Source organism: Lepidochelys olivacea (assembly GCF_965140295.1).
Source record: "Lepidochelys olivacea isolate rLepOli2 genome assembly, chromosome: 1".
Classification (NCBI taxonomy): Eukaryota; Metazoa; Chordata; order Testudines; family Cheloniidae; genus Lepidochelys; species Lepidochelys olivacea.
In genome coordinates, this window is record NC_140411.1 from 23,637,217 (window position 1) to 23,659,128 (window position 21,912).

Sequence of the window (21,912 nt, forward strand, 5' to 3'; positions counted from 1 at the left end):
CCTGATTTAGCCTCATGACCTGCCTGTCATGTGACCTTGTTCATTTTCTCCACATGGCAAAGTGAGTGAGGTGTGTTACTGGTGGGACTGGATCCCTCATCTTCACTTAAGGGCCAGTCACCATGTGACACAGAGATTCAGCTTCTTGGTTACATAGAAAGAATACAGCTTTTCCTCCCCAAAATTAAAGCACTTACTCTTTGAGTACAGAATGATTTGTCCAGGAATTTACAAATAAATCAGTAAATCAGTTTATTGGTTTGAGTTATAATTAATTTTAAATGATTCCTGTAAGAAATTAGACACCCTGTGTTGGTCCTTTTATGTCTCGAGTTATAATGGAATAATACTCTTCAAATTTTCAAATTTGACTCTTCAAATTTTCCATGTAGTTAAAACTCATTGAAATGTTGTGCACTGACTACATGTAGAGATTTTTTTTAAGATTAGTAGCCATTTATTGCTGTTATGCTTCACAGCTGAAAGTTTCTTTTTCCTCAGAGGCTGAGGAATAATGTTCTACTACAGAAATTCCCAGCACAGCCCTCTTTTGAACTGGCTGCCATTTCCTATTGTTCTTAGTAGGACTGGTGCCCTCAGTTAAAATGGTCTCTTTCAAAATGGCTATGGTCACCTATTGTTTCCAACCAGGTGAGACCAAGCTGCCGTCAGGGAAAATGGTGGCCCCTGAGAATATAGAGGGCCAGGATTTTGTAATAAATTGTAGGATATGAGATTTCCTCCTCGACTCCCATTGAAAGCTCCCTAACTGAAAAAAATTGGTACAGAATTGATACAAAAAATGACAGAAAAAAGGACTCACCCTTCTGGTTTTGTTATATTAATAGAGCTACGCTCCAAGATAAATGAAGTTGAGCATAAACTAGTGGTAAAACAGGCTGAGAAGGATTACTGGTTAGAGTACAGAAATGTGGGGAGTGGAGAACATGCCAAACAGATCAAGCTCCTAGAAAATGATATCCACGGACTCAAAGATGACGTTGAGCAAATGACAGGTCAGTTCCGGCAAGGTCAATACAAGTACATATAGTGCATAAATAAGCTATAGTCTTCATTTGCAGAAAGTTATTTGTGCTCAGACTAATTACATCCATTTAAGATAAAATATTTAAACCTATATACCTGTATGTAGGCAACTAAATAAAAGCAACTTACTTTTCAGAGGTGCTCCACTGAAGTCCAGGGAGCATTGCAGGTGTGCAATACCTTTTGAAAATTAGGCTGCTTTTATATAGGTGATAGATTATGGAGCCTAATTTTAGGTACCTTAGTTTGAAAGTGTTGGTTTGTGCTACTGTGCTGAGTGCTTCTTATCGTGTACCATGCTTCACAGGTTTCCATTTGAAAGCTCCTTTAACACAGGAGAAATTTTAGATCATTTCTGCGATTGGTGAAATTCAGACCTAGTATAATCAGGTGCCAATGGAGCTTCACCTGGTTACGCAAGAACTGAATTTAGCCTACTGGTAACAAAGTCCCTTGTCTGTGGCTTTGCAAAATCCCCAACATGAATATATGCAAATTCAAGGCATAGTTTAAGTTCTGAGGGAGCATATGTAAGAGCTTAGATATAGTGGTGTGTGCTCTATAAAACTATTATATAGATTCATTTGTATAGCGGACTTTTAAATAATATGCCAGTTATTTAGGTGTTATGTAACTCTTATTTTTTAAAAAAAGTCCTGATTTTTTTCCCTTGTAACACTCTTAGTATTCATTACCACAGCCAAGCAGCTGGTAGTGACAGGCAGCGACACCACTGTGAGATTGGTCCCCATGCAGTCGGTGCCAACCATTACCAAGCATCAAGTGCTGCAGATAAGAACCATTCAGTTATTCTCTTTGTCTTCCCCAGGGTAATTGTTCTGAAAACATACTTTATCTTGATGAAGATCTGAACTGTTTTTCCTATTGCATATTTGCCTGTCAGTTAGTATTTTAAGTAACTACCAAGGTATTTTGTACTTTGTCTTTTCCCTGTTTTAAATCAGTTCAAAATGTTATTGCACCAAGATGTAAAGCAGAAAAAAGAATGAACATTTATATAGATTCATAGATCTTTAAGGCCAGAAGAGACCATTATGATAATCTAGTCTCTTTCATACAGTGATTCTTGCATCTAATCCAATAATGTGTTTGAACTAAAGCATATTTTTTGAAAGATTTACTACTATTTATATTGTTGTAGCATTTAGGACCCCTAGTCATGCGCCATGACCCCATTTTGCTGGGTGCCATACAAACACAGAACACAAAGACAGTCCCTGCCCAAAGGAGCTTACAGTCAAAAGATAAGATAAAAGACAAAAGATGGTGGTTCTTTGAGTGACTGCACGTGTCCATTCCACTTCAGATGTGTCTACGCCCAATGCGCAGTTGTCAGAGATTTTTACTTCAGTTGTACCCATCAAGGTGGCACATGTGCCCTTGCGCTGCTGGTACATGGCAGAAATGGCAGAGCTGCCCTCAGCATTCCTCAGTTCTTTCTTATTGCCTGTGATGGTGGTTGGAGCATTCACCATACTACTACAAGCTTTCCCTTGATTCTAGTGTGGTATATAGTTGGTACTTGATTAACAGATAAATAGTTTTAGTGTTAGGATAGTTTAATAGTAGCTTTCCTTTTATTGGGATACTTTCTTTGTACTCTTAAGTTCCTGCCATTTGGGAACTAGTGACCCACATTCCAGGTGCCTGAAGTGCCTAGGAAAACCTCATATCCAAGACAGGTACCAAATATGTAGGGACTTTAAGCCCAAAACTAAAAAAGGATAGGAAAGTTAGACTAAAATACTTTCTGATGGAGGCAGCCCTATGCCCATCCTCAGAGCCTTCCTATTCTGAGCGAGTACCGAGCACATCTGTTTTGGTTAGGAGTGCTGCTCCTGCCTTTTCAGAGTCTTGATGCCAATCTCCTTCTCCAGTACCAAAGAAGAGGCACTGGAAGGCAGCATTGAAGGACTCAGTGACCAGAAGCACAGGGTCTTTGGCACCAAAGTCCAGCAAACATTCTGGGAAGGAGGATAGAGTGCACTCAAGGTCGAGGTGCTCCCTGGTGCAAACAGCTAAAAGAACTGAGCCAAAGGTATTATATTCCCTCATAGAAGTTTGAACCCCCCTGTCCCCTCTGGAATCTTTTGTGTTCTCTGCTGTCAATGAGAGAGCATGCCAGGGTCATCAAGCATCTGCCCCAAAATCAAAGGATGGGACCTATATCTCTTTGGGAGGAAATGTTATTCAACAGCGGGACTACAACTCCAGATTACAGGCATCCTGCAACTGATAATAGCTCGCTTTTCTCCAATCCTGTGGCAATATGATTTTTGAAGGGTTTGGCCAGGTTACATCCCCAGGTAGAGGATACACTTCCCCCCTTGGGTCTTAAACCTGGTGCTAACAAAGCTAATAGGCCCTCCCTTTCAACCAATGGTTAAATGTTTTTGGTGGCAATCACCACAGCCAGGTGAGTGGGTGAATCATGAGCTCCAGTGTCTGACCTTCTGTATAGTCTCCTTTAAGGGCAAGATATGTATGCCCTCATCTGAAATTTCTCATCAAAGGGGTGTCTCACTTTTACATCAATCAGACAATCTATTTACTAATTTTTCTTCCTGAAGCCTTGTGCTTATAAGGATGAGGAGAGACTTCATACATTAGACATTAGGAGAGGTAAATATTAGGTGTAGTTTGACTTCTGTATTTGGGGGTGGGGGAGCTTCAATCAGGCCAATGGGGCTGCACGTGAGCAGGGGCACCCTTTCAGATTTGGGGGGGCAACTTTAACCATGATTCCAGGGGCTAATTAGGCACCTGAAAACTCTAGCTTTCTTGCAGATAACAACTTAGAAAGTAACTGACAGGAGCACTGTATCTAATTCCTATAAAAAGAAAGAAAAAAAATTAAATAAATATTAGACTCACTCAGCTCTAATACTAACATGCTCTGACATCTTACAGCAAGTCACTTAAGGGACACTGGTTTGGTTTAGACTTCTTAATGGTTTGTGTGGTGCATAGCACAATGGGGGACTCCTACTGATTAAGGTGTTTGGGCACTACTGTAACATGACTCAGCTGTTGAGATGCCCACTGGTGATAGCTGAAGGGACTTACGTGGTGGGTGGGATGTCAGGTCGATCTCTGTTGGCCAGCAGCACAGCCTTCATCCCCACAAGCTCAGCACCAGCTGGCACAATTTGCAGCACAGCATGGCCACACATCTGTCCTTGGAGCTGCAATTGCTAGTGGACATGATAACTCTGGACCAGAAGGATCTGTCCCCAGTCTCTTCCCAGGGAGAGGTGAGGGTGTTCCCTGCTTCTCTGATGGCAAAAGCATCCACTTAGATGCTCTTAGCCCCTCACGCTCCTTGCCCCAGCGACTGTTCCCCCCCCCCGGATGCTTCCCCCACACTCACTGCCCCCATCTTTAGGGCACAGCCCTATGCCCTCCCCTTTCCCTTTCCCTGGAGATTGATTCCCCTTTCCCACCCCACTACCCTCCCCCCCGCCAGGCTCCAACCCACCACCACTGGAGCCCCTGTGCTCCCCCAAGCACTCCCACCATGGGGCATCCTATACTCTCTCGTCCCACCGTGACTGACTCCTTCCTTGCCTGTCCCACCCCCATAGGCCCTGTTCACTGCCCCACTACTATTGGTTAGAAGGATTGTCACGCCGTATAGTCTCAGCTGCTGATTGGTGGAGGCAGGTGAGGGGGCGGGGTGGGTTAGCTAGCACAGCAGAGGAAACTGATTGGGAGAGTCCCAGCTTCAGTGGGGGAGCAAATTCTGTGCCTGGATGAGGTTTGCAGGGGCAACACCACCCCTACCTCCACCCAAATATGCCCATGAGCGTTAGCCTTTTATTTGGACAGGACTAAACCATTTAGATCACTGTCACAATTGTTTGTGGCAATGGCAGAGAGGATGAAGTGTCTTCTGGTCTCTTCTCAAAGGATCTCCTCTTGGATATGCTTTTGTTATTATGTGGCCAGTGTAACTCCACCAAATAGGGTGCTAGCACATTCAACCAGATCTCATGTATTCGTGTAGTCTTTCTGGCCCAGGTGCCTAGTCTGGACATTCGTAGAGCTGCAACTTGGTCTTCAGTGCATACCTTTGCCTCTCATTATGCTACCTCTCAACACTCTAGGGATGATGCCAACTTTGGACGTATGGTCTTTCCGTTGTTATTCTGATAGACTCTGATCCCACCTCCATCTCGAGGTACTTGTGAGTCACCTGAATGGAACGGACATGTGCAATCGGTCGAAGAAAGAGAAATGGTTACTAACCAGTTCTGTAACTGCTACTCTTTGAGATGTGTTGTACGTGTCCATTCCACTACCCACCCTTCTTCCCCTCCGCACCGGAAATCAGTGCGGTAAGAAGGAACTGAGGGGTTTGGGTGGCTCTGTCCTTTATACCATCGTGCAGCAGCAGAGGGTGCATGCACCATCCCAACAGGTAACTGCTGAGGGAAAAATCTCCGGCAACAATGCACTAGGCACGCACACACCTGAAGTGGAATAGACATGTGCTACACATCTCGAAGAACAACAGTTAAAGAACAGGTTAGTAACTATTTCTTATAGATAGATGGAAAGAATGAGACAATATTGGTCAGCATGATAGGCTATGGTCTCTGCACACCAGCAGCCTAACTGTTGAAGAACATGCAAGAGTCTATTTATGTAATTCAAACAGCATAACAGACATACTGCTTCCACTGGACATTGGAAGTACTATTCTGCTCAGGTTCTTTAAAATGACTCATAAAGTGAAGTGCATGTGAGGTAAAGAAACTAGAAGGATTAAGATAAAAGTAACTGCATAGATGTAATGAAGAATCACAGAAATATAGGACTGGAAGGGACCTTGATAGGTCATCTAGTCCAGTCCCCTGCACTGAGGCAGAAAAAAGTATTATCTAGACCATCCCCTGACAGATGACTGTCTGACCTGTTCTTAAAATGTCTACAATGACAGAGATTGTACAACCTGCCTAGGTAATTGTTCTAGTGCTTAACTACCCTTACAGTTAGGAAATGTGTCCTAATGTCTAACCTAAATCTCTCTTGCTGCAATTTAAACTCATTACTTCTTGTCCTGTCCTCAGAGAACAATTTATCACCCTCCTCTTTATAACAACCTTTTACATACTTGAAGACTGTTATCATGTCTCCTCTCAACCTTCTCTTCTCCAGACTAAACAAACCCAATTTTTACAGTCTTTCCTCTTAGATCATGTTTTCTAGACCTTTAGTCATTTTTGTTGCTCTCTTCTGAACTTTCATAGAATCACAGAATATCAGCATTGGAAGGGACCTCAGGAGGTCATCTAGTCCAACCCCCTGCTCAAAGCAGGACCAATCCCCAGCTAAATCATCCCAGCCAGGGCTTTGTCAAGCCTGATCTTAAAAACCTCAAAGGAAGGAGATTCCACCAACTCCCTAGGTTATGCATTCCAGTGCTTCACCACCCTCCTAGTGAAAAAGTTTTTTCTAATATCCAACCTAAATCTCCCCCACTGCAACTTAAGACCATTACTCCTCATTCTGTCATCTGCTTCCACTGAGAACAGTCTAGATCCATCCTCTTTGGAACCCCCTTTCAGGTAGTTGAAAGCAGCTATCAAATCCCGCCTCATTCTTCTTTTCCTCAGACTAAACAATCCCAGTTCCCTCAGCCTCTTCACATAAGGCATGTGTTCCAGTCCCCTAATAATTTTTGTTGCCCTCCACTGAACGCGTTCCAATTTTTTCATATCCTTCTTGTAGTGTGGGGCCCAAAACTGGACACAGTACTCCAGATGGGGCATCACCAATGTCAAATAGAGGGGAATGATCACATCCCTCAATCTGCTGGCAATGCCCCTACTTACACATCCCAAAATGCCTTTGGCCTTCTTGGCAACAAAGGCATACTGTTGACTCATATCCAGCTTCTCGTTCACTGTAACCCCTAGGTCCTTTTCTGCAGAACTGCTGCCTTAGCCATTTGGTCCCTAGTCTGTAGCGGTACATGGGATTCTTCTGTCCTAAATGCAGAACTCTGCACTTGTCCTTGTTGAACCTCATCAAATTTCTTTTGGCCCAATCCTCTAATTGTCTAGGTCCCTCTGTATCCTATCCCTACCTTCCAGCATATCTTCCTCTCCTTCCAGTTTAGTGTCATCTGCAAACTTGCTGAGGGTGCAATCCACGCCATCCTCCAGGTCATTAATGAAGATATTGAACAAAACCGGCCCCAGGACCGACCCTTGGGGCACTCCGCTTGATACCGGCTGCCAACTAGACATGGAGCCATTGATCACTACCCGTTGAGCCTGACAATCTAGCCAGCTTTCTATCCACCTTATAGTCCATTCATCCAGCCCATATTTCTTTAACTTGCTGGCAAGAATACTGTGGGAGAATACTGTGTGTCAAAAACTTTGCTAAAGTCAAGGAACAACATGTCCACTGCTTTCCCCTCATCCACAGAACCAGTTATCTCGTTATAGAAAGCAATTAGATTAGTCAGGCATGAGAAAGCCTCGTCCACCTCATTCCCCTGGTCTGTTGGTCTATAGCAGACTCCCACCACGACATCACTCTTGTTGCCCACACTTCTAAACTTAATCCAGAGACTCTCAGGTTTTTCTGTAGTTTCATACCGGAGCTCTGAGCAGTCATACTGCTCTCTTATATACAATGCAACTCCCCCACCTTTTCTGCCCTGCCTGTCCTTTCTGAACAGTTTATATCCATCCATGACAGTACTCCAGTCTTGTGAGTTATCCCACCAAGTCTCTGTTATTCCAGTCACATGATAATTCCTTGACTGTGCCAGGACTTCCAGTTCTCCCTGTTTGTTTCCCAGGCTTCTTGCATTTGTGTATAGGCACTTGAGATAATTCGCTGATCGTCCCTCTTTCTCCAATTTGTCCTCCTCTTTCCCAAAGTGTGGTGCCCAGAACCAGATAAAATACTCCAGCTGAGGCTCTCACTGCTCGGTAGAGTGGAAGAATTACTTCTTGTGTCATGTGTACAACACTCCTGCTAATCCATCCCAGAATAATATTTGCTTATTTTGCAACAATATTATATTGCTGACTCACATTTAGTTTGTGATCCATTATAACCCCCAAATCCTTTTCTGCAGTATTCCTTCCTTGGCAGTCATTTCCCATTTTGTATTTGTGCAATTGATTGTTCCTTCCTAAGTGTAGAACTTTACATTTGTCCTTCTTGAATTTCATCCTATTCATTTCAGACCGTTTCTCCAGTTTGTCAAGATCATTTTTAATTCTAATCCTGTCCTCCAAAACACTTGGAACTCCTCCCATCTTGGTATCATCCGCAAACTGTATAAGTGTACACTCTATGCTATTATCCAAATAATTTATGAAGATATTGACTGGAACCGGCCCCATAACAGATCCGTGCAGGACCCTACCTATATATGCCAGGGGTGGGAAAACTAGGGCCCAGGGGCCACATCCAGCCCTTCAGACATTTTAATCCAGCCCTTGAGCTCCTGCCAGGGTGCGGGTCTGGGGCTTGCCCCGCTCTGGCAGTCCAGCTGGCGGCTTGCCCCGGTCCGCATGTGCTGTGGCTCTGTGTGGCTCCTGGAAGCAGCGGCATGTCCCCCTTCTGGCTCCTATGCATAGGGTCAGCCAAGGGGCTCTGTAGCTCCCATTGGCTGGGAGCCAATGGGAGCGGCAGGGCGGCACCTGCGGATGGGGCAGCATGCCGAGCCGTCTGGCTGCACCTCCGTGTAGGAGCTGGAGGGGGGACACGCTGCTGCTTCCGGGAGCTGCTTGAGTTAAGTGCCTCCTGGAGCCTGCACCTCTGACCCCCTCCTGCACCCCAACTCCCTGCCCCGATCCCCCTCCTGCCCTCCAAACCCCTTGGTCCCAGGTTGGAGCGCTGTCCTGCACCCCCAACCCATCATCCCCAGCCCTACCCCAAAGCCTGTACTCCCAGCCAGAGCCCTCACCCCCCACCCCCGCACCCCTGCCCCAGCCCGGAGCCCCCTCCCGCACCCTGAACTCCTCATTTCTGGTCCCACCCCAGAGCCCCCAGCCAGAGCCATCAGCCTCTCCTGCACCCCAACCCCCAATTTCATGAACATTCATGGCCCGCCATACAATTTCCATACTCAGATGTGAGGCCTCGGGCCAAAAAGTTTGCCCACCACTGTGATATGCCCTTCCGGTTGATTGTGAACCATTGATAACTACTCACTGAGTTTCGTTTTCCAAACCATTGTGTACCCACCTTACAGTAGGTTCGGTGGTTTTCTAAGGGGTCTGCGAAGGTTGTCATTACCATAGAACATTGGTTTTCAACTGTGGTCCGTGGACCGCTGGGGGTCCACAGACTATGTCTAAGATTTCCAAAGGGGTTCACACCTCCATTCAAAATTTTTTAGGTGTTTGCAAATGAAAAAAGTTGAAAACCACTGGTCTAGGCTATATTTCCCTAGTTTGCTTATGAGAAGATCATGAGAGAGAGTATCAAAAGCCTTACTAAAGTCGAGATAGATCACATCTACTGCTCCCCACCCCCAGTATCCAGAAGGCTTGGCAGCCTGTCAAAGAAGGATATTAGGTTGGTTTGACAGGATTTGTTCGAAACAAATCCATGTTGACTGTCTCTTATCACCTTATTATCTTCTAGGTGCTTACAAATTGATTGCTTGTTTATTTGCTCCATTATCTTTCTGGGAACCAAAGTTAAGATTTTGATAATGATTCCCCATTGACTATTACTTTTTGAGATTTGTCAGTTGGCCAGTTCTTAATCCATTGAACGTGTGTTCTATTAATACTGTATAGTGCCAATTCTTTCATCAGAATGTCGAGCAATATGAAGTGAAAGCCTTACAAAAGTCTAAGACTATATCTACACAACAAGCTAAGCGTGTGATTCCCCTGCTCATGTACATGTACTAATCCTTTCATTGACCTAGAGTGAGTATACATAGTGGAGGCATGGCTGAGCAGTTCCAAGTATGTACTCACCCTTTTCAGTTGGGTTTGCACGCCTCTCCTGCTGTTTTCTGTGAGAACAGGGCTACACTGAGCTATCACAAGTCTGTGTACATAAGCACAGGAAGCACATTCCTAGCTCATAGTGTATATGTAGCCTATCTATATAGGATATAAAATTATACAAAGCACAGAACTTGGTGGTGATGGGAGCTTGGGCTAGCCACCTGGGTACATACTCTGACTCCCTCTAGGGTTTTTACTTGCATTGCTAACCCAGGTTGAAGCCTGTGCCTCCGCATCTATGTTATTCTTGTTACCCATGCTAGCTAGAGTATACCTAGCATCGTACACTTTCCTGTGCTACGCTCACATCCTCACTGCAATATCAACATGCTCTAAAGAGATGCTGGCTGTGGAGTCCCATAGTAAGAGTCAGTTATCTCATCATCTGCAGAGGGAATCAGTGTGACCTAATGGCTTCTGCTTTGCTTTTGAAAGAATATTATAGACATACTCTGGAAATGACAAAAGAAAAAATGGACAGATTGGTTGAGAAACAAATGGACGAAAAGAAGGAATGGGCTACTGAGGTACTTTTTCTACTTTTATACTGAGTGCTAATCGCATCTTGATTACAAATACTCATTCACTTCTTATTGATTTTAAACTGGATTTTAAAAAAAAGACTGACTTGGGCCTTCATTTGTGGAATGACAGGGTATCTTATGGGTTGGAACAGAATAAAATGAACTGTAAAATTTTGTTAACCAATATTGTAGTGCTCTTTATTTTAAATATACTGTGATAGGAATAATACCTAGCTGTTATATAGTGCTATTCATCAGTAGATCTCAAAGTGCTTTTACAAAAGTCAGTAGCATCATCTCTATTTTACAGTTGGGGAAACTGAGGAACAGAGGCTCACTCAAGAACTTGACATTTTTACTAGGAATTTAATTTTGAAAAATAAAAATTAGTGAAAATTTCTAAGAGTGTGGGATTTACAATAAAATGTTGAATTTGTAATAAAAAATACAGAAAGTGGCATGTTTTACATTTACAGACAAATGTTAATGTCCAAATATTGATACTTCTCGCAATGTAAAAAAGTCTCAAAAAATAAATGTAAACATGAACATGTGGAACAAAAAGAGGCAAATACAGAGTTTCAGTTTAGAATTTCAACTTAAATAACTTTTGACATTTCAAAAAATCATGAATAAGTATTTTCTGAATGCTGTCTTTGCAGAAACAAAACTGGCAATGATCAAAGCCCTGTTCCTGCAAACATATATTTTTAGTTTCAAACATGTGAGTAGTCCCACTGAAGTTAAACGTGTGCATAAATGTTTGCAAGTTTGAAGCCTTAGTATGTTCTTTTCTTGAAGTTTTATATCATATTGTTTTCTCACTCAAGAATTAAGATTGATCCAAGAGAGTACCAGAATAGTCAGAAAGCTAGAAAAACATACTTCAGGTTTCTGTAGACTAAAGACAAACTGTTAGATTTCATCAATATATGTGGGATCTGATTCTTCTCTCATTTATACCAGTGTTAGTATCCAGTCAACAAAGTGATCTATACTGCTGGATCTGTATGTCCATCAGTAGGATTCCACACTTCATTAGATCCCTTTGAAGATTAGAGATTTAGCTTCACTGACTTCAGTTAAGTTACTCCTGATTTACAATGGTGTGAGAAGAGAATCAGACCCATGGATTGTAAACATGTGATGCTAAACAAGGGATTCCTGGTAGTTCATTTCTTACTTGAGTCAATAATGAAGACAAACCTCTGATCCTGCAATCAAATTCACTAGTACGGAAAGGAGCCCCAAATGATCAGGGCCACAACACTGAATTTCTGGTATTGCCTTCCTTCCATTGCAAAAGTCTGATTTTACACAGATAAGATTATGACTTCAGTGCAGGATAAATCAGAAATAGCAGATATGAAGGGAGGGAGAAAGCTCTTGTTTAGGAAAACTGATATCAGAAGTAATAACTGGTCACAAATTGCATTGGATTGGAACATCTGTGAGGAATAGCTGATTTGAGGGCTAACCCTCCTGCCTACCCCATGGTGGAGCCCCTTCAAGTCTCCCAAGAGAATGGTATAGGGCAGGGGTGGGCAAACTTTTTGGACTGAGGGCCACATCGGGGTAGCAAAACAGTATGGAGGGCCGGTAAGAGAAGGCTGTGCCTCCGCAAACAGTCTGGCCCCCGCACATTTCCCGCCCCCTGACTGCCCCCCTCAGAACCTCCGACCCATCCAACCCCATCTGCTCCTTGTCCCCTTACCGCCCCCTCCCGGGACCCCCCACCACTAACCAACCCTCCCGGGATCCCACCCCCTATCCAACCCCCACTGCTCCCTGTCCCCTATCTGACCCCTGTCCACACCCCTGCCCCCTGACAGGCCTCCCGGGACCCCCGACTCATCTAACCCCCCCGCCACTCCTTGTCTCCTGACTGCCCCCTCCCAGGACCCCCGTCCCTAACTGCCCTTCCCAGGACTCCACCCCCTATCCAAACCCCCTTCTGCCTGTCCCTCCCGACCCTCCAGGACCCCACCCCCTATCCAACCCCCCCCGCTCCCTGTCTCCTGACCGCCCCCCCCTGAACTTCCACCCCATCCAACCGCCCCCTGCCCCCTGACTGCCCCTCCGGGACCTCCGGCCCCTAGTCCAAGCCCCCCCCGCCCCCTTACCATGCTGCTCAGAGCGGCAGGACAGGCTTATTGGAAAGCCTGGGAGGTGGGTGGGCGCAAGCCACACTGCCCGCATGGCAGCATAACTACAGGGAAGGGGGGACAGCCTCCCGGCCAGGAGCTCAAGGGCCAGACAGGACGGTCCCGCAGGCCGGATGTGGCCCGTGGGCCATTGTTTGCCCACCTCTGGTTTTGGGGAACCTTGCACAGTTTCTAGTTCCCTGTGTGGCTATTTCTTGCCTAGAGGACTAACCTGCCCATTAGAAATGTTTTCCTCAAATATGTGCCATTGTCAAAGTTCTGTCTTCAGAGAAGATCTGAAATTCTGTTTTCTCAGAATGCCGTAAAGCACATTGACAAAACCAGTCACAGGGAGATTGAAGAAAACGAATGGCTGAAAGAAGAGGTAAAAGGAGTATCTGGTTTTTCACACTATGATAATTAGGGATTGAATTTAGTGGTGGTCTGTAGTCATCACTTTGCTTCTTATCATAGGCCTCTAAAGACTTCAGCGAGAAGGGTGAGCAGGATGTTGTCCTAAGTAAGCCACAGTTGTGAGGGAAAGACTGGTTCTCTGTTTGTGACATCAAGACGTGAAGATGCATATCCTGTCACAATTGCACAGTTGTCACAATCCTGTCATAGAATCATAGTGATCAGGAACAGTCAGCATGGATCCACCAAGGGCAAGTCATGCCTGACTAATCTAATTGCCTTCTATGATGAGATAACTGGCTCTGTGGATGAGGGGAAAGCGGTGGATGTGTTGTTCCTTGACTTTAGCAAAGCTTTTGACACGGTCTCCCACAGTATTCTTGCCAGCAAGTTAAAGAAATATGGGCTGGATAAATGGACTATAAGGTGGATAGAAAGCTGGCTAGATTGTTGGGTAGTGATCAATGGCTCCATGTCTAGTTGGCAGCCGGTATCAAGCGGAGTGCCCCAAGGGTCGGTCCTGGGGCCGGTTTTGTTCAATATCTTCATTAATGACCTGGAGGATGGCGTGGATTGCACCCTCAGCAAGTTTGCAGATGACACTAAACTGGGAGGAGAGGTAGATACACTGGAGGGTAGGGATAGGATACAGAGTGCCCTAGACAAATTAGAGGATTGGGCCAAAAGAAATCTGATGAGGTTCAATAAGGACAAGTGCAGAGTTCTGCACTTAGGACAGAAGAATCCCATGCACCACTACAGACTAGGGACCGAATGGCTAAGGCAGTAGTTCTGCAGAAAAAGATTTAGGGGTTACAGTGGACGAGAAGTTGGATATGAGTCAACAGTGTGCCCTTGTTGCCAAGAAGGCCAAAGGCATTTTGGGATGTATAAGTAGGGGCATAGCCAGCAGATCGAGGGACGTGATTGTTCCCCTCTATTCGACATTGGTGAGGCCTCATCTGGAGTACTGTGTCCAGTTTTGGGCCCCACACTACAAAAAGGATGTGGAAAAATTGGAAAACGTCCAGCGGAGGGCAACAAAAATTATTAGGGTACTGGAACACATGACTTATGAGGAGAGGCTGAGGGAACTGGGATTGTTTAGCCTGCAGAAGAGAAGAATGAGGGGGGATTTGATAGCTGCTTTCAACTACCTGAAAGGGGGTTCCAAAGAGGATGGATCTAGACTGTTCTCAATGGTAGCTGATGATAGAACAAGGAGTAATGGTCTCAAGTTGCAGTGGGGGAGGTTTAGGTTGGATATTAGGAAAAACTTTTTCACTAGGAGGGTGGTGAAACACTGGAATGCGTAACCTAGGGAGTTGGTGGAATCTCCTTCCTTTGAGGTTTTTAAGATCAGGCTTGACAAAGCCCTGGCTGGGATGATTTAGTTGGGGACTGGTCCTGCTTTGAGCAGGGGGTTGGACTAGATGACCTCCTGAGGTCCCTTCCAACCCTGATATTCTATGATTCTATGACAGCCAGAATCTTGGCTCTGCTCATGACAACACCACTTCATACAATCAACTGTTTAATAAGTAGAAGTGTATGAGATCATCCAGTATACAATTTTAGGGCTCAGTCCTTCAAACATTTATGGAATGTAATTTAAATTTGTATAAAAAGCCTGGTGCTGCAATATTGCAATACAGTAGGCACCGGCTTCCTCTGGGCTCGGGGTGTGCTCAACCCCCAGGCCCTGCCCCCACCCGACCCCTTCCTCCATACCCCCACCCCTCCCCACCTCTTACCCCCATTCCGTCCCCTCCTCTGAGCCTGCCCCATCCCCACTCCTTCTGCTTCCTCCCAGCGCCTCCCGCATGCTGTGAAACAGCTGATTGCAGTGGGCAGGAGGTGCCAGGAGGAAGGAGTTGATCGGTGCGATGCTGGAGGGAGGGGGGAACTGGCTGCAAGTGGGTGCTAAGCACCCACTAATGTTTTTCCCTGGGTGCTCCAGCGTCTGTGATTCCAAATGAAGTCTCACCAGTGCCTTAACACTTCCATGTTTCTAGTGGAAATACCTTGTCTGATGCATCCTAGTACTGCATTAGCCTTTTTCATGGGTGCTCAACATTGATGGCTCATAGTTAAGGCTACATTTTAGTCACGTGTATTTTTAGTAAAAGTCATGGACAGATCACGAGCAGTAAACAAAAATTCATGGTCTGTAGCCTGTCCATGACTTTTACTAAATACCCCTAACTAAAACTTGGGTGTGGGGGCCACGGGTGCTATAGGAGTTGGCTTGGGACCCCCGCTGGGGGTTTTGGCGGGGCTGGCTCCCTACCTGGCTCCGCATGTCCCTGCAGCGCCTAGGAGGTAGAGAGGCCAGGGGGCTCCGCATGCTGCTTCCGCCGCAAGCACCAGCTGTACAGCTCCCATTGGCCAGGAACTGCAGCCAATGGGAGCTGCAGGGATGGGGCCTCTGGGCATGGACAGTGCTCGGAGCCCCCTAGCCCCTCCACCTAAGAGGAGCTACAGAGTCATGCCAGTGGGAGCCGGGAAGTCTCCCCCCTGTAAGTGCCCCCCACCCCGAGGTAAGTGCCCTCCCCACACTCCCAAACCCCTGCTGCTAGCCCCCTCCCACACACCCAAACTGCTGCTGCTGACCCAGGGGCTGCTCAGCTTGGGCAGCCCCTGATCCTGCACTGGCCTCTGCAGAAGTCATGGAGGTCACGGAAAGTCACGGAATCCGTGACTTCCGTGACAGACTCGCAGCCTTACTCATAGTCATCCTGTGATTAACCAGTAGACCCAGGTCTTTCTCCTCTTGACCTTCTGTGTTGTCTAAGGCAACAGAGGGAGGTAAAAGGAACAGGAATACTTGTGGCACCTTAGAGACTAACAAATTTATTAGAGCATAAGCTTTCGTGGGCTACAGCCCACTTCATCGGATGCATTGAATGGAACACATAGTAAGAAGATATATATATATACACACACACACACAGAGAAGGTGGATGTTGCCATACAAACTGTAAGAGGCTAATTAATTAAGATGAGCTCTTATCAGCAGGAGAAAAGAACTTTTGTAGTGATAATCAAGATGGCCCATTTAGACAGTTGACAAGAAGGTGTGAGGATACTTAACATGGGGAAATAGATTCAATATGCGTTGTGACCCAGCCACTCCCAGTCTCTATTCAAACCCAAGTTTCTAGTTTGCATATTAATTCAAGTTTCTAGTATCTAGTTTGCATATTAATTCAAGCTCAGCAGTTTCTCGCTGGAGTCTGTTTTTGAAGCTTTTCTGTTGCAAAATTGCCATCCTTAAATCTTTTACTGAGTGGCCACAGAGGTTGAAGTGTTCTCCTACCAGTTTTTGAATGTTATGATTCCTGATGTCAGATTTGTGTCTATTTATTCTTTTGCATAGAGACTATCCGGTTTGGCCAATGTACATGGTAGAGGGGCATTGCTGGCACATGATGGCATATATCACATTGGTAGATGTGCAGGTGAATGAGCCCCTGATGGTGTTGCTAATGTGATTGGGTCCTATGATGGTGTCACTTGAATAAATATGTGGACAGAGTTGGCATCGGGCTTTGATGCAAGGATAGGTTCCTGGGTTAGTGTTTTTGTTGTGTGGTGTGTGGTTGCTGGAGAGTATTTGCTTCAGGTTGGGGGACTGTCTGTAAGTGAGGACTGGTCTGTCCCCCAAGATCTGTGAGAGTGAGGGATCATTTTTCAGGATAGGTTGTAAGGATAAGAACTCAGGAAGCTCCTGGATCAGGACCCATTGTGCAGGTCCCCCTCTCTTTCAAGATTACCTCATGTTTTTCTCATCTGCGACAGGTTGAAATATACCGAAAGGAAGTAAGTGACTTGGAAGCATCTGCTCAGCTACTAGAAGAAGAAAATATATATATGATAAGGAGCCTGTTTAACTGCAGACTTCAGAATCTTAAAATATCAGGGTAAGAATGGTTCCATTTACAGACCTAGGCCCAGATCCTCAAAGGTATTTTGCCTAACTTCCACTGATTTCAGTGGACATTTGAAGCCTAAATACTTTTGAGAATCTGGGCCCTGGAAACTACTTCTGCTGCCTCCTCAGCCATTCAGCGTCCCAGGGCAGTAGAACCAATGCAGCTTTCTTATTCAAAAGAGGACATGATTTGAAGCTCAGTTACCTTGTGACTCTGTATGCACCAGCACATAGGGATCAGGATGTGGGGGTGGCAAAGCTGGATTATCTCCTGCTGTACAGATCCTCCCATTATCTCCTCCTCCAAGGCTCACACTTTAGGGCTGCAGTCCCATGGTGTTGGAGGAAGAATTCCTTCCTGTCACACCTCCCCCTATATCTAGCTGTGCAGGCTGGACACTAGGGCATATCTCTTCTCCTTATTGCTGGTTCAAATATTTGGGGGCGTGAAGGCTAATGTGCTAATTTAGTTTTTTCAATCCCAAGTACTGCAGATGACATGCTGAACTAAGCAGAAATAAGGAAGAGGCTCTTGCATAGCACTGTAAGGGTACATTGCACAGCATGAAGTTCCTTCACATTTGAAGGAGCTAACTTATTCCCGAAAAGAGGATTAATTTAGAACATGTGGTATCATAACCTCTGGTGTTACACACTATGTTTATCACTCATCTCTTTACTGTTCCTGCCCCATGATTTCAGCCCTGCTGTAGCAGTCACATCTTAACCACAAAAGGGGGTCTCTAACTCTCCTTGCTAGAAGAACCTTGGACTGCTTCTAAGTGAAGACTACCAGCTGTGGTTTGGACTGTGTACTGATTCGAGACAACATTTGTTTTCTTTAAGTTGTATGGGCAGACTTGAATTAGGAATACAAAAGAGCATAGTCATTAAGTTACCTGGCTGCCTCAATCACATTTTTAAACCATTGCATTATTCTGAGCTTGCGGTTAAATGTCAGATGGCTTTTCGAGTATGTCTTTTCTGAAAACAAGGCATAGTTAATTGTTCCAGTTTCTAGGGAAATATGTTCAGAGCTCTAATGTCATGTATTTTTTTTAAATTTCTTAGGCATTTATTTCTTACCCAGGGAGCTGGCCTGCAAGTTCAAGGAGAGGAATTGCTTAGTGAGGACTTGGAAGGACTACAGTGTAGAGATTATGGAGGTAATGCACATGTCAAAAAGTCACGGAATTTTATAAGTAATCTTACATTAAGTACTTTTCATCTGCAAAGTCCTTTGCAATCATTCTACTGTACTTGGTGATCATTTAATCTACCACTGAAATGCAGTTACCTCGGGTTTAGCAGCCAGCGCAGCAGCTCTACTTCACAGTGCAGGAAAGGAAGAAAATAATACACTATTGTGTTAAGTGAAATAGATATTTAGGTCAGTAGGATGTAGTTTCCCAAAATGGAACTGGGCCAGGCCAAGATGCTAGGATCAGCTGCCTTGTGCAAAAAGATGCCTTGGATTTTTACTGCCCATGAATCATCATATACTGTCTTACATCTCATCCAAAAGATGGTCCTTCCAGCAGTACAGTGGCCCATGCTCTAAGAGGATGGTCTCAGTGTGTCTGTCCAAGACACATTCGGAATTAACGGTCAACTTGAGAGAGATTCTACTGGATTGTGCGATATACAGTGGTGCTACGGGGAGAGCAGCAGTATCTCACAGCTTGCATGTGCATTATGGCATAAAACTTGTCCATTGCTCTTTTTTTTACCTGTCCATAGTGTATATTTGGGAGTCTCCCTGGCAGCCTCATAGTAAAGATTATAGAAAATTTCCATAAGAAGCTTTATTTCTAACCTTCACAAGGTATAACCCCATTACATCTCCTTGTACTTCCCCCCAAAAGCAAAGACAGATGCTGGAGATGAAAGCCCCAAGAGCACAGCACCCCTAGCCATAGAGAACAAAGTGTTTTCAGACACTCAGTCTGAGACAGAGGCCGAGAAGCAGGAAGACAGCTATGAGGATCTGTGGGGAGAGCCAATGGCTCCTGCTCTCAACTACCTATTGTTTGAAGATGAAAAAGATACCCAGGTAAAGGTTCAAAATCAATGGGACTTCTTTCACTTATGTGGCACTAGCTTTTTCTAATCAGGAAATGAACTACCAGCAGGACTGGTTCAGCTTTCAGTACTGTTATTGTGAAAGGTGCTGTTGGCTTCCACATTTGGGATTATATATAAACTGTATAAGCAGCCAGGGTGACAATCCCCATGGAAAGAGTTGGAGATGCTGCTATAGAGACACTGCACCCCAAGTGCCATTAAGGGTATTGTATGGGTTCAAGTGCTCTCCTTTGTCTGGGCCTTAGACCTTTCTGAACTTTGTGTTGGGAGGGGTAAATGGCCAGGCCACCTCTTCCAGACCTCACTCTCTGTGGAGGGGCTTGGGCTACGTCTACATTTCACTTTTCTCGTTAAAACTTTTGTTGGTCAGGGGTGTGAAAAAAACACTGTCAGCGGGAGATGCCCTCCTCCTGACAAAGCTACCGCCCCTCATTGGGGCTGGTTTGATTTTGTCATCAGGAGAGCGCTCTGCTGCCGACAAAGAGCGGCTACACTGCCCGCCTTACAGCGGCAAGGCTTGAGTGGCACAGCTGTGTTGCTGTAAGCTGCGCAGTGTAGATATAGCTTTGGATTAGGGCTTCCCAGGTGTAAGTGCAAAGGGGCACAGAGCGTATTTAAGGCCATTGAAACCCAATTAGCAGGGCTGGCAGTTGGAATGAAAACCTTTTTTTACTTAATGACAGGTTTCAGAGTAGCAGCCGTGTTAGTCTGTATTCGCAAAAAGAAAAGGAGTACTTGTGGTATTTTCCACTGAATGCATCCGCTGAAGTGAGCTGTAGCTCACGAAAGCTCATGCTCAAATAAATTTGTTAGTCTCTAAGGTGCCACAAGTACTCCTTTTTTTACTTGTAAACTAAGCACATTTGATATATTTCAGAGTAACAGCTGTGTTAGTCTGTATTCGCAAAAAGAAAAGGAGTACTTGTGGCACCTTAGAGACTAACCAATTTATTTGAGCATAAGCTTTCGTGAGCTACAGCTCACTTCATCAGATGCATACTGTGGAAAGTGTAGAAGATCTTTTTATACACACAAAGCATGAAAAAATGGGTGCTTACCACTACAAAAGGTTTTCTCTCCCCCCACCCCACTCTCCTGCTGGTAATAGCTTATCTAAGGTGATCACTCTCCTTACAATGTGTATGATAATCAAGTTGGGCCATTTCCAGCACAAATCCAGTGCTTTTTTTCCTAACCCCCTCCCCCCTCCTCAGACGTTCTTGTTAAACCCTGGATTTGTGTTGGAAATGGCCCAACTTGATTATCATACACATTGAAAGGAGAGTGATCACTTTAGATAAGCTATTACCAGCAGGAGAGTGGGGTGGGGGGAGAGAATCATAGAATCATAGAATATCAGGGTTGGAAGGGACCTCAGGAGGTCATCTAGTCCAACCCCCTGCTCAAAGCAGGACCAATCACCAATTTTTGCCCCAGATCCCAAATGGCCCCCTCAAGGATTGAACTCACAACCCTGGGTTTAGCAGGCCAATGCTCAAACCACTGAGCTATCCCTCCCCCCCCAAAGAAAACCTTTTGTAGTGGTAAACACCCATTTTTTCATGCTTTGTGTGTATAAAAAGATCTTTTACACTTTCCACAGTATGCATCCGATGAAGTGAGCTGTAGTTCACGAAAGCTTATGCTCAAATAAATTGGTTAGTCTCTAAGGTGCCACAAGTACTCCTTTTCTTTTTGCACATTTGATATGGAAATTGTTGAACACGGAACCCCTTGAGGAAGTCTCTTTGAAAAGGAAAACAGTCATCTTCTGAAGTGCCTCTCTTTTGTTATGCAATTGCTGATGAACAACAATATTCCCTCTCTCTTCTGCAACTCCAGGAATACTCAAAACTGGGTCCCCTGGGGACGAAACTGATGAGTGTAGTGGGAAGAGCCATGCCTATTCATGAAGAAGTGAGAGAAATGTCAAGCAAATGCCAGTTTGAAGACAGTTTTGATACCTATAAATCAGAGGGCCACATCACATACCGCATGATCAAATCTGTATTTACTTAGGAACAAAAGATCCTGGTTGCTTAAAAATAGACTAATTTATGTTGCTCATTTAGAAATGTAATTTGCAGTTCATTAAATCTTTGATCTGTTTTCCAGGTAATCTGTGACACAATGCTTTATGGAAGCTCTTTTCTTAAGTACCTAAAGCATTAGATTTAAATATTAGATAATTTAAATAGCTGGATGCTGTCAAGGTTCCTCCCCCACTCTGAACTCTAGGGTACAGATGTGGGGCCCTGCATGAAAAACCTCCTAAGCTTATCTTTACCAGCTTAGGTTGTTGTACCAATAAAATAAAAACCAGCAGGATCTTATTAAAGGGAAAAAGGCAAAATACCACATTTATTGTGAATACAGAAAGAATCATAGTAAGCAGTTAGTTATAGTTATAACATTCCATTCAGTCTCAAATTTATTCTCACATTCATTCATACAAACATACACACACACACACACACAGGTTCTGCAAGGTTGTTATCATAGTTACCAGCCTTAGAGTTGCTCATGCCAAGCCACTGGCCAGGTGGCCTGGACATGAGGAGGGAGCAGGGCCTTGTCAGATGCTCATCTGATGCTCCTGGAAGTTGGTTTGCAGAATCAGACCCCAAAGTTCTCACTTTTTAGAGTCTATTTTTATAGGAATTTCTTCCTATGCCAGTCTATGGGAATTGCTTCATCATGCTGTTGCTGAATCAATCAGCAGATAGCACATTCCTGACGGCTCCAAG

The 21,912-nt window shown here is 44.8% G+C and overlaps 1 protein-coding gene across 1 annotated transcript in view; it reads left to right on the forward strand.

The window, feature by feature from the left end:
* CCDC83 (coiled-coil domain containing 83) overlaps window positions 1-21,269 on the forward strand; it is a 44,699-nt gene extending 23,430 nt beyond the window's left edge. Inside the window, exons 5-11 of the mRNA XM_084617056.1 lie at window positions 849-1,016; window positions 10,500-10,591; window positions 13,049-13,117; window positions 16,948-17,069; window positions 18,152-18,246; window positions 18,946-19,133; window positions 21,008-21,269. Coding sequence (XP_084473182.1) covers window positions 849-1,016; window positions 10,500-10,591; window positions 13,049-13,117; window positions 16,948-17,069; window positions 18,152-18,246; window positions 18,946-19,133; window positions 21,008-21,184 — 911 coding nt within the window. The 3' untranslated portion in view covers window positions 21,185-21,269. The remainder of the gene's footprint in view (window positions 1-848; window positions 1,017-10,499; window positions 10,592-13,048; window positions 13,118-16,947; window positions 17,070-18,151; window positions 18,247-18,945; window positions 19,134-21,007) is intronic.
* Window positions 21,270-21,912: the final 643 nt, after the last annotated feature.